At 58.1% G+C, this 11,455-nt stretch overlaps 1 protein-coding gene across 1 annotated transcript; it reads right to left on the bottom strand.

Annotated features, from left to right (window-relative positions):
* Window positions 1-8,857: 8,857 nt before the first annotated feature.
* GALR2 (galanin receptor 2) lies at window positions 8,858-11,335 on the bottom strand. Its single transcript, XM_009279418.1, has 2 exons — window positions 10,993-11,335; window positions 8,858-9,645 (listed from the first exon to the last, which is right to left on the bottom strand). Exons 1-2 carry the CDS (start codon window positions 11,331-11,333, stop codon window positions 8,865-8,867), a joined length of 1,122 nt encoding a protein of 373 aa, XP_009277693.1. The 5' UTR covers window positions 11,334-11,335; the 3' UTR covers window positions 8,858-8,864.
* Window positions 11,336-11,455: the final 120 nt, after the last annotated feature.

Here is an 11,455-nt window from a genome sequence, read left to right as displayed (position 1 = left end):
GCGTCCTGACTGGTTGCTGCTCCTCATTGACCTGGGGCAGAGCATGTGTGGAAGTGTTCCCATACTGATTTCTGCAGAGCACCTTCTTCCCATCCCTGTTGTCCTTTGACTCCTGTCTTCATAAGTCTGATGCATCTCTTTCCTGCAAGCAGCCAAGTCCCTTCCCTTCATTTAATCCATGGGCATCACAGGAGAAACAAGTGCTACTCTCCCGCGTGCCTTGGAGTGATACCAGCAGGCTTTGATACAGCAGCTGGACTCTGCCATCTTCGCACCAAGGCCTTTCAGAGCTTTGGAGGACGTATGCTGTTTCTCTGGTCTCTGGCCAGGCACCTCCTGCTCCCACCTCGCTCACTCACTCCTGCTTGCTCTATTGTGGGATCTTCTCCATTATTTGCCCATGGTAACACTTGAAATACAGGGCTTTCATAGAGCTGGGAGCGCTCACAATAGCTGCTACTTTGCAATTTGGAGCAAAATCCATTATTCACCTGAGCCCGTGTTTACAGGAGTGAATGTGTGCTGGTGTCTAATTAGCCCAGCAGTGGAAGGGCCATTGTGTCGCTGTCCGGGGCGCTGCAAACAGAGCACGGGGAGGCGGAGAGGACAAGGCAGACCTCAACATGAAATGGGGAGTGAGAACAGGTGGCAGAAGGGTGGAGAGCTGCGTTTTAACCCTTCTGCTGTTGAGCATCCACCAACCCTGCCTTTTCTTTTCCTAGCCGGGGAGGCCGCTCTGCGCGGCGAGTGTCACAGCTATGAGGTGGGCTGTTCTCCTGGGGAAGTCAGGGTTGCGCAGCCTGGGAAGGGTCTGCCCCGGGCAGTTATGGTGCCGGTGGATAAGAGAGGCCAAGTGGCAAAGGGCAGAGAGGTGAGGACCCACCTCGCCCCACGTCACACGGGAGTCGGGTGTTAGAGCCTGGATGAGAACACAGGTCCTGCTGTGGCAGACCCAGCCGCGTGCCTGGGCTGCTGCCTCCACAGACAGCTGTTTTTCAGGTAGCTCCTGGCCTTTCTGGAGCCCTGACCTCCTCTTCCTCCTCAGCCTGGACCTGAGCATGGTCTGAAACACCATGTGTGCTTCAGTGTTTACAGTGGTGTAGCACATCCCTGAAAAACAGCAGATTTGACTGGCTTGTCCAGCCCAGAGCTGGACCACTGTGCGAGTTCAAATCTTGATCACACCTGCCCGGCTGTTTTTCATGTGTCTGGCCACGTAGGCGCACGGTACTGACCCAGGAGCCCTCCCCGGCAGGGACCTTCCCTCCCGCTCTCGGATCTCAAATGCTTAAGGAAACCTGAGACTTCAGTGCTAGCTGTTTTTTCCTCTGCCAGCCCCAAGACCTTTGAAGGCTGGCAGGTGCTGGACAGAGGGTTTTTTTAAGCGTAAGCAAAGCACTGCTGGCTTGCATTATACGAGGCGTCGAGCCTGCTGGATACGCACGCTGACATTCACCAGAAGGAGCTGGATTCCATCTTTCTGGATCTGTTTCTGCCAGCAGCGGTCTGGTCTGAATTTTTCTCCAGGAGAGTGTGTGGAATTCGTCGTGCTCAGGCTGAGGCTGTAAAACATGTTTTATTGCAGCCGATCCCAGGGCGAAGAGATTTACCTAGAACGGCTGCGGGCAAAGCCAGGGGAAGGAAGGGGGGAGCTTCGCCTGCAGCCTTTCTGGAGCATCTGAGCTTTAGTGTGGAAGCCGGTATCCTCCCTGTGCTGATGCTCTTGTGATAACCAGAGCCCAAAGAACATGTATGAGATCCCTTAGGCTCTGGGATGGGACCGCATTGCGTTCTCTGGAGACTTTGGGAACGCCTCCGCATGGCCTACACTCAAAGAGGCGTTTCTGGGTTTTACTGTCAGCCTGTTCCCCCAGGAAAGCTGTACCAGTCCGGGGCTGGTGAGGAGCTGGTCCGGCTCAGCTCAGAGGTGGGGAGATGCAGTCAGAGAATAGGATGCAAAATGTCCTGCTCCCTCCTGGTCTCTCCATTACCAGCAACAGAAGTCGGCTGGGTTGTTTTCTACCCCGAGGATGCCCTGGCCATGTCTGGAGGAAGAAAGGGGGGGTGAGAGGCTGCTGGGGGCTGAGGACCTGGTTCAGTGGCAGCTGTGCAGCGAGGAGGAGCTGGAGGCGGTGAGTACCTGGGGGAAGAGGTGGCATCTGCTGCTTCTGGCTGTACGGCTCTTACATGGGAGTCCAAGACCCTCCTTTTCCCTGAGCTAAAGAGAAAGTGGAGCCACTTGGTCTCTGTTTCCTAAATCCAGCCTCCCACTTGCCCTGGTTCCAACCCTTCCCATACCACCTGCCTCTGCCCTGCACAGGGAATGAATGCGGGGAGGTGAATGGGCCCCCGGCCCTGCCGAGCGGCCGCCGCGGCAGCCAGACCTGCTTTGGGAGCAGCAGCATGCTTCAGCCAGAGCCATCCCTTCCTTGGGGTGGGAGCGGGGGGAGCCGCTCGCCCCCTCGGGACTGACCTCAAGTGTCCAAGTCACGTCCGACGCCGCGCAGCGCTGGGGAACGGCTCCGCATGCTCCTTGGCTTTTTATGGTAAGGAATGTCTTTGCAACATGTTAATTAAGAGTGATCATGGCAGCCAGCACCGTCCCCGACATTCTCACAGTTCAGCACTTCACACCCCCCGCTAAAAGCTGAGCGCAGGGCTGTGAGCGATGCTCAGATCATGGGGAGGGACCACGGGAAGGGGCCACGGACCTGAGCCGGGGCTGCCCCACAGCACTGGGGCTGAGCCCCCTCTGCCTCCCCCTTTGCTTCCTCCAAGGCTCCTGCGGGATTTAATGCCCTCCCTTCACCTCCCATTCTGCTCTGGCTGCCGGTGAATCCCCTGACATAGATGGGGAGAGGCTGGGGGACGTGTCTCTGATTCCCAGGGGTTTGGGGCTGGAGCCCCGTTTCTCTGGGTTTGGTTTGGGGTTTTTTTTGCTGCAGTGGGCCAGGCTGGGTGGATGTGCCAGGGTCTGGGTGTGCTACCTGCTCTCATGGCTTCCTTGGCACCGACCATTATTTTGGGGCAGCAAAAGGGGTTTGTCAAACCCTGCTGGGACGGGGACCGGCTCCTGGGTCCCTGCAGCTACCCAGGGCTGCTACTGGTACGGTTTGCAGCCGGGAGCTGCGTACAGCAGAGACAAGGGTGGGAGGCTCAAAAGCCTCAGCCCCCACCCCCCTTGGCTGCCTCGTCATACTGGGGAGCAAATTTGGCAGAGTAAGTGTTTGAAAACAAAACAAAACCACAAACCAAAACAACTTCTTCAACCCCAGTGATAAATCTGCGTGCTGGAAAGCTCGCGCTAACCTGAGGTTTCAGCCAAGTGCCCTTCGTCTCCCTGCCCACCGTTGGACTTCACAGGAGCTGTGTTTAGCCTATTTATTTTCCACTTCCAGTTGAACCTGCATTTATTAAACTTTAACTGGAACATGGGGACTTGCAGTGGTGTTCGTTTAAAATAAAACCTCCCAAGGGGCCAGACCGGGAGCCCATCCCCGCTCAGCCGGGAGGGTGCTGAGCAGTGGCAGGTCACAATGCTCTTGGCTTTTCCAGCTGGGCCTGATACACTCCGTTGTTTGGGGGGAAAGTCGCTTCCCACCGTGGTTTTGTGTTGGCAGCAAAACCTTGTGCTTGCCCTTGAAGGTCTCATCAAGGCACGGGCTGGGCGGGAGGGCGATGGTTTCATCCTCAGATGAGCAGGGGCAATTGCAGGTAAGCTGGAGAGGTGCTTTTTTCTTTTCTCTGTTTCTGTAGCATCCTGTAAATGGTGTAATGACCCGGTAGCTGACGCAGGCTTCACTCTCGCTGCCTGCAAACAAGCAAATATCAATCGATGGGCGAGGATCAATAAGATGAGGAGGACAGCTTGGATGTGTCATACTGCAGACACCCACAAAAGCCTGGACCTTGCTGTCTGGTATCAAATAGAGCCTTGCTGCTCCTGCGTGAGGGTGAGAGCAGCCGTGTGAGCCGTGGTGCGTGTCAGAGGGGATTTGGGGGTGCTGGAAGCAGGAGTGTGAGGTGCAGGCCCCCAGCTAGATGCTGTGCGGAGCCTGCCCCCAGCCTGCCGTCACCCTCTGGGGTCTTGCTACTGAACAGTGACCAGAAATGAGCTGGTGTTGGCAGTGCCCACGGCCCAGGGTGAGGGGACGCAGTGATGCTTTGGGCTGGGAGCTGAGTTAGGGGTGTCCTGGGATGTGTCTTCCAAGCAGTCACGGGGGTGGCTGGGCAGCTCTAGAGCGGTTATACAGCAGAGCAGGGCTCAGCCGCGGGCTTGGGAGGCAGTTGGAAAGGCTGGGGGCAGCTTTGCACAGACGGGAGCTGTGCTTCCAAACTCCTTCCTCTGCACATCGGTTTTCTACTGTCCCCTTGAACAGTCCCCATTCGGTGCCTGTACCCCGCTGAGCCCCGGCACGAGTGGCACACGGGGAAACGTCTGTCTGGGGGTAGAGGGCAGCGATGCCCTCCCCGGCTCTGCCTTACAGACCCTCTCGGGGCCTCACACCCCGGGGACTTGTTGTGTCTCCAGGGCAGAGGTCCCTCCTCCCTGAGCTCAGCCCACGCCTGCGTTAGCACCCGCCTGGTACTCGCCAGCACAAGGGAGCTGGGCAGCAACAAGTCACTGAAGTTGATTTTTGGGGGGGGGCGTTAAATGTTATTAGTGGATCTGCTGGAAGTCTCTGCAAATCGCTACCCTTGTGATGCTTAAAAAAAATTGCTTGTCCTTTCTTTGCTGGGCTCTCTTGCATGTCCACACACACATGCGTGCACACGCATTTCCATTGATTCTATGCGTTCGACTGCAGTATCAGGGTGCTGCTTTCACGTCTCTCCAGCTGAAGACAGTTCCCGAGTCTCTCCTTTGGGAAACCGGCTCTGCCAAGCTTTGGTGAAGGCTTTACTTCATTATTGCTTTGCTTCCCTCCTCATTTTGCCCTCTCGCCTTTCCTTTGCTTGGGGAGATGCTGGCAGATCGTGGGGCACAGCGGTGGACACGGGGCTGGTGTGCTTAGGAGGATGCCCGGGGCTGGATGTCCCCTGGGGCGGTGCAGGAGATGGCTCCCGTGTAATTCAGGGCAGGAGGCACCGTGGGCAGGCTGTTGCATAGGTGCTGGTTTGTCCTTTGCACCTTCTCCCAGCGTTCAGGCTGTTGCTGTCAGATGCGGGTGACGGACAGGCCGTGGGATGCTCCAGCCGTGTTGTACCTGCAGCAGTCGGCAGCCTGTTCGCGAAGCTGGCCCAGTGCCCCACAGCCTGCACCCCTGCCCCTGGGATTTGCAAAACCCACCCCTTTTCCCATTGATTTTCTTAATTATTATCACTATTTATTCCTAAACCCCTTTCTGCCAGGGCTGGACATGAGCCCTGCAGTGGGGTGACAGCACCTGCATACCAGGGCTCTGTTTACAGTGCTGGTGCTACAGCAATGTTGGGGCTCCTCAGAAAGACCCAGAGCTGCAAATGGAGCAGCCGCCTGCGGCAAAGCCGAGCCGAGGCGGAGCAGCGAGCAGAGATGTTGTTGCAATGTGTGTGGTTTTGATGAGCTGTTTTGAAGAGGTGACCCGTCCCCTTTCCTTCTCTGGCTGGTAGTCACGGTTCTAAGCTGCTAATGCTATTTTGAGCCTCCTTTCCCTTGCAATGCCAAAATACCCGGGAAGTAAACTGAGTTTACAGAATCCACGGTAATCTAGCACTTTTCTCCTGCTGGTTGTTGTGAGCCTGCTTTCGCCAGGGTGAGACTACAGAATTCAATGCCTGCACAGCTGGAGTGCTGTCACCCGGGGTCAGAGCCACCCATCAGAGTCGTCTCCCTCTTCTTCTTCGGCTGTTTTGTGGTGGCCACGCTGCTGCTGAAGGATTCGATGTGGCTGAGAGAAGTGGGTCTCCAGAGACCCAGCTTTGCTGCTCAGAGTCGCCCCCAGCCTGGGGACAGCTTGGCGCTGGGCGTTTGAGAGGTCGGTGGCCACGCTGTGGTCCCAACTTTTCCCACGGCTGGCTCAAGGGTGGCACCAGGAGCCTCCCTGGGGCTGGGCAAGGAGTTTGGGGCACAGCCTGTCCCCCTCTGCCTGGCCCTGCTCCCCATGGATCCCCCGGGGCCAGGCGCTGTGTGCTGGGTCACGGTGAGCATCAGTAGGAAGAGCAGCAGTAGCCCCACTACAGCCCCGGGGGGTTGCTCCTCCTCTCGGGTCCTTCCCCCCGACACCCCAGCTCTCACCCCATGGTTCCTTCCCTCCCCCCCGGCAGAGCTCAAAGCAAAGGCTGGCTCTTTCTGGGTGGATTTCGAGCCCCTCGCGGGGGCACGATGCATGGATCGAGATTTGCTGGCTGGCTTGTACATCTGTGAGCCAGTTATTTTTATTTTCTTGTGAACGCTATAAAAAGATGAACTCAGGAGCAAATCCCGTCCTTTCTGGGAACTCAGCCCTGCATGAAGGGGAACAACCTGGGCTTGAAAGCGAGCACCGACACCGTGGGGCTTCCTGTAGTGCGGCCCCAGCGCTGGCACCATGATGCCCTGCAGCATCTCGGGTTGAGACATGCGGGTGCAGCTGGGTGTGATGGGGAAAACGGGTCTGGGGGGGCGAGAAGGAGGGGAGTGGGGTCGGTGTCTTTTCTGTGATGGCACGAAGGGACAGGGGACATTGTACCCTCAGCCATGCCAGCACAGGGACCCCTGTCCTTGGGCAGTGCAGAGGTGGTGGGACAACATCTCCATCCCCAAGATGAGGTGATGTGTCCAGGAGAGGGGGTTGAACCCCTCAGTGTGTGTGGGGATCCATCGGAGCCAGATCCCACGGCCCTCCGAGCAGAGGTGGATGAGGGCAGGAGGAAGACAAGGCTTCTAGCCATGTTTGTGTGGCTGATTCACTCTTTTCCCCGGCTGGGAAGGGTTGAGCAGGGGAGATAAATGCAGATGTAAGTAATGGAGCTGTTTATACGCTCGCTCTCTGTGACTTATGCCGTGAGCAGGTCTAGACTAAATATAATGGTTATTGATATGAGGCAGCGGCTGATTTATGGCCCTCTGCATGGGGACAGGAAGATCTGGTTATAATAATACTCAGCAGGGGAAAACAAACATTTGACAGCCAAAAGCTTCCTGGGAAGAAAGGCCAAGCGCTGGGGATTGGTGGAGGGCAGTGTGGTGCAGAGGAGGGCCGTGTCAGGACCCAGACCCCGGAGCAGACCCCCGGGGAGAGCCAGGGTCCCTGATAGAAATAGCCTCCTGCATCACATCCCGGTCCTGCCATGGGGGTGTCGCAAGGAGGGAAATCTGTGCAGAAAGATTTATACCCTCTGTAATGGCAATTTATAGAGACCTGATCTTCATGGGTGCTTGGTGCCATCGGGGCACAGCCCTGGGCATCCCAGGGATGCTCAGCACAGCCCATCCCAGCTCCTGTGCACTTTCACCACCTCCTCTGGCTGTGCTCTGCCGCAGGGTTTTCAAGAGAGTTAATTGATCCTATTCCAGTGATGTTCTTCTGGTAAGAAAACGATGGGTCTTTAAATAAAGCCCTCAGCTGCCGGCGGTCACAGGGCTCAGCCGCTCGCGGAGCCTTTGCAGTGGTAAGAGCGGGGGGCGCGTGAGTCACGTCAGCCTCGTGTGTGTGGGTACGGCTGCGTTAAGGGGAGCGCGGGGCCATTCCTGGATGGACCTGCTCAGAGATAACCCACACCCTCCGCTCCCCCACCGCCCCGTGGCTTCCCTCGGGCCAGCGGGTCCCACCGCCCCTCCAGCACCCACCTCTCCTCCGCTGTGGACCACGGGGTGTTTCAAGGGAGCAGGACACGGGATGCAGGACGGAGGGCTTTATTGCGGCTTCCCCAGCTGACTGGGGTCCCCCAGCACTCGCGCAGCCCCAGCTGTCTGGCCTCACACCACGGCCGCAGGAAAGCAGCGCCAGTGCTCTGCTTTGCTCTTCTCTGCAAGCACCTTGCCTGGGCTGAGATGCTGAGCCGTGCCCAAGCTGTCTGAAAGCATCAAAATCCTCCCCCAGCGCTGACCCGCTGATGTCCCGCTCTGCTTCCCCTGGCAGCGTAACCTCTCCCACGGGGCCATGGCTGTGCTCCCCCGGCAAACAGCCTCTCTCCCCGCCGGTCCTTGGTGACCTCTGGATGCTCTGCAGAGCTTCGCATGCACCAAAATGGCAGGCACGAGCCAGGGTCAGCAGCGCGGGGCGGTGCCCTGTGCCATTGACAGTCCCATACTTGGGCTACGGCGCTCATCTCGGCTACGGATGCTGCTTCCAGCTGTGCTCCATCCTGGGGAAACCTCCCCCGAGCCACAAGCCCCAGGGAGACGCTAAAGCCCAGTCAGCACCGGCTGCACCAGGAAGGTTTGTCTCTTGATTCCTATGCTTCTCTCCTGGTTTTTCCTACCTGAGCTGGGTTTGGGCCCGGGTGGCTGTGGCCAGCATTGTCCTGGGGCACAGCTCCTGAACTGGGACACAAACGAACCAAGACTTCCCAAACGTCCCTAAAAGCGCACCCCGCTAACTCCAGCCAGACACTGTGTTGCTTGGAGGGACCAGAGCTTTCAATAGGCTCCAGGCGTAGATGCAACGGGGTGTAAGTCCATCCGTGACAGAAGAACAGGTGATTACACACGAGAGTTGATTTGGGGGTTTGATCTCTCTGCTCTCAGCAAGTGCTTGGTGGAAGCAAATCCTGCCCTTGGATCCTCGGTCGGTCGCTCGGCTGAGTCCATAGTCAGCAGCATCGCTTTAACAGTTATGATATTTGGGTGTATTTGAATGAAAAAGGGTACGATTTGATGCATTTTAACCCAAAACGTAGCCCATCCCCAGGCCTGCGATGCTGCAGGAGACTGCAAAGCCGTGGGGTGGGAAGGAGCTCTGCTAGGTGACATTGAAGGCGATGAAGGAGCCATCTGCTTTCTGCTGATGTCCCACTGGCTCTGCCTCCCCCCAGGGCTGGGCTGGGACCTCGCAGCGCAGGGAGGAGCGGCCGGGCATGGCTTCGCTGATGTGGGTCACCTCGCTGAGCTCTGCCTCCAGTGTGCTGACGGTGTTTGTCACTTGGGCCACGTGCACCTTGTTGGCTGCCTTCTTGTGCAAGAGGCAGATGAAGATCTTCTTGAAGCCCTTGCGGAAGTGTTTGGAGACCAGGGCGTAGACGATGGGGTTCACGCAGGAGTTGGCGTAGGAGATGAGATGCGAGAGGATGCGGAGCACGTACGTGGCGTGGTTGAGGGGGAAGTACCCGAACCAGACGCAGAGGATGACCAGGTGATGGGGCAGCCAACAGAGGCAGAACAGGACGGCTACAATGATGATCATCCTGGTGACCTTCCGCTTGGCCTTCTTGGACTCCGACATGTCTTGGAGAGGGTCCACAGACCTCCACAGGTAGCGAATAGTCCGCACGTAAGTGAGGCTCAGGATCAGCACTGGGATGATGTAACTGAAGATGAAGGTGCAGATGTCCATGACCTTGCGCTGGGAGATCTCCCAGATGGGGTGGCAGACGGTCAGGTTGGCCAACTGGAACTCCTGGTAGTAGCTGAGGTAAGGGCCCGAGAAGATGAAGGAAAGCCCCCAGATGAAGCAGATGGCTGTGAGGGCGTTCCTGGGTGTCCTCAGCTCCCTCGAGTGCAGGGGGTATCGTATGGCCAAATACCTGCATGGGAAAGGGAGAGGGACAAGACTGCAGTCCTGGGGAGGGCACGGAGAGCTGCTCCAGGAGCAGATTGGAGAAAGGGCAAAAGTGGTGATAGATTTGAGCTTTCCAGGGCAATTAGTCCCACAGCTGATTCCCTGGTGCTTCTAAGGGTCCCAGTGGGGTGAGGAGGATCCTCTCCCCTGACCCTGTCCCCATCACCCTCTCCGCTCCCAGCAGTGCTTGTGGGGAAGACGGGGATGGTCCCCTTCTGTCCCCCTCCCTAATCCAGCAGATCCTCACTTGATCATCAGTCTGTCTGGCACAAGCGATAGCAGCAGTGAGGATATGAAGGCAGGAGCCAGTCCCCAGGATCCCCAGACATCATGTTCCTCGCGTTGGCACATGCGAAAGCACGTCACCCGTTTTCAGTTCTGCAATTAGCTAATTAGGCCCAGATCTAGGGGCTCATGCAAGCCCCTGCTTGCTCGACACCTCTGTTCCTCCCAGTTCTGTGGGATGCAGGAGGAGAGGCAGACCCTGGGTCTGCTGGGGGGTTGGGGGGGGCTGTCCCGGCAGCCAGCGCGGTGCTGTGCTGGGATGGCAGGACGCATCCAGCCCTGCTCTGGGGCTGCCGTGGCTCTTCCCAGGGGCCTTTCACAGGGACTTTCCACATCCCACCGTCTCATGGGTTTCGAGCACCGAGCAGAGCAGCACCAGGAGCTCCCTGCCTCTTGCTTGCTGCAGGTTAGTAACTCGCCAGCCCTTGCAGAGCCAGGGGCTTGAGCTAGCACGGGGCAAAGCACAGGCAGGAGCAACAGGCTGCCTTTTACAGAGCTTCCTGGCTAAAACTCACCCTGAGCCAGGCTGGGATGGTCACTGGGACAAGGGACATCGCTGGGACAGAAATGGGCTTTTTGTTAATAAAAGGGGAGGGTGGGAGAAGCAGTATCCTAGCTCAAACATCCCAGTGTCGTCTTCTCAAGAGCAGGGGCTCTCTCCCCGTGTCCCGGGAAGAGCTGGGGCTGCACAGAGACTGAGCTTTGTTTCTCTCTGGTTTTCTATCCCCCCTTCAGCTGCCAGAGCCTGTGGATAAACCCCAGTCCTACAGCTTCAGGGTCTGAAAGCCTCCTCCAGCTGGGCACTGGGGACAGGGGTCCCAATCCAACCCTCTCTGCTGGCCCCCATCCTTGGTGGTCGCATTTCCTTGCACACGTGAACTGGGAAATGCTCCTGCATTCCCCTGGGAGGTCGCAGCAATCGGGGCTTGGCTCCAGGGGACTCTGTCCCTTCTCCTGCCCGGGTGCGATCCAGAGAAGGGGGGGAGCCTCAGGGTACAGGGACACCCCCCCCCATCCCCTTTCCTACCTGTCGAGGGAGACGGTGGCCAGGGTGAAGCTGCTGGCGTACATGGTGAGGTAGATGAAGAAGTGGACGGCCTTGCACATGAAGGGCCCAAACACCCAGCCCTCCAGGGTGTAGATGGTGGCTTGGAAGGGGACGCAGAAGAGGATGAAGCAGAGGTCGGCCACCCCCAGGTTGAGGATGAAGAGGTTGGTGGTGTTCTTCACCTGCCCGTTGCGCAGCAGCACGGCCAGGACCAGGCAGTTGCCCACCGTGCCCACGAGGAAGATGATGAGGTACACCAGCGGGATGATCACCGACTCGGGCTGCCAGCCCCCCTCGGAGCCCGCCGCCGAGCCGTTCATGGCCGGGCGTGCACGGAGCGTGCAGCGGGGACGGGCAGGGGGAGCGTGTGTGGAGAATGCACTGGGGGTGCAGGGGGAGGCGCACCGAGGGTGCACGGGGAGCGCGGCAGGGATGCACGGGA

Source organism: Aptenodytes forsteri, unplaced genomic scaffold, assembly GCF_000699145.1.
Source record: "Aptenodytes forsteri isolate BGI_AS27 unplaced genomic scaffold, ASM69914v1 Scaffold243, whole genome shotgun sequence".
NCBI lineage: Eukaryota > Metazoa > Chordata > Aves > Sphenisciformes > Spheniscidae > Aptenodytes > Aptenodytes forsteri.
The sequence above is the reverse complement of the archived record's forward strand: the minus strand, read 5'-3'. Positions and strand labels throughout refer to the sequence as shown.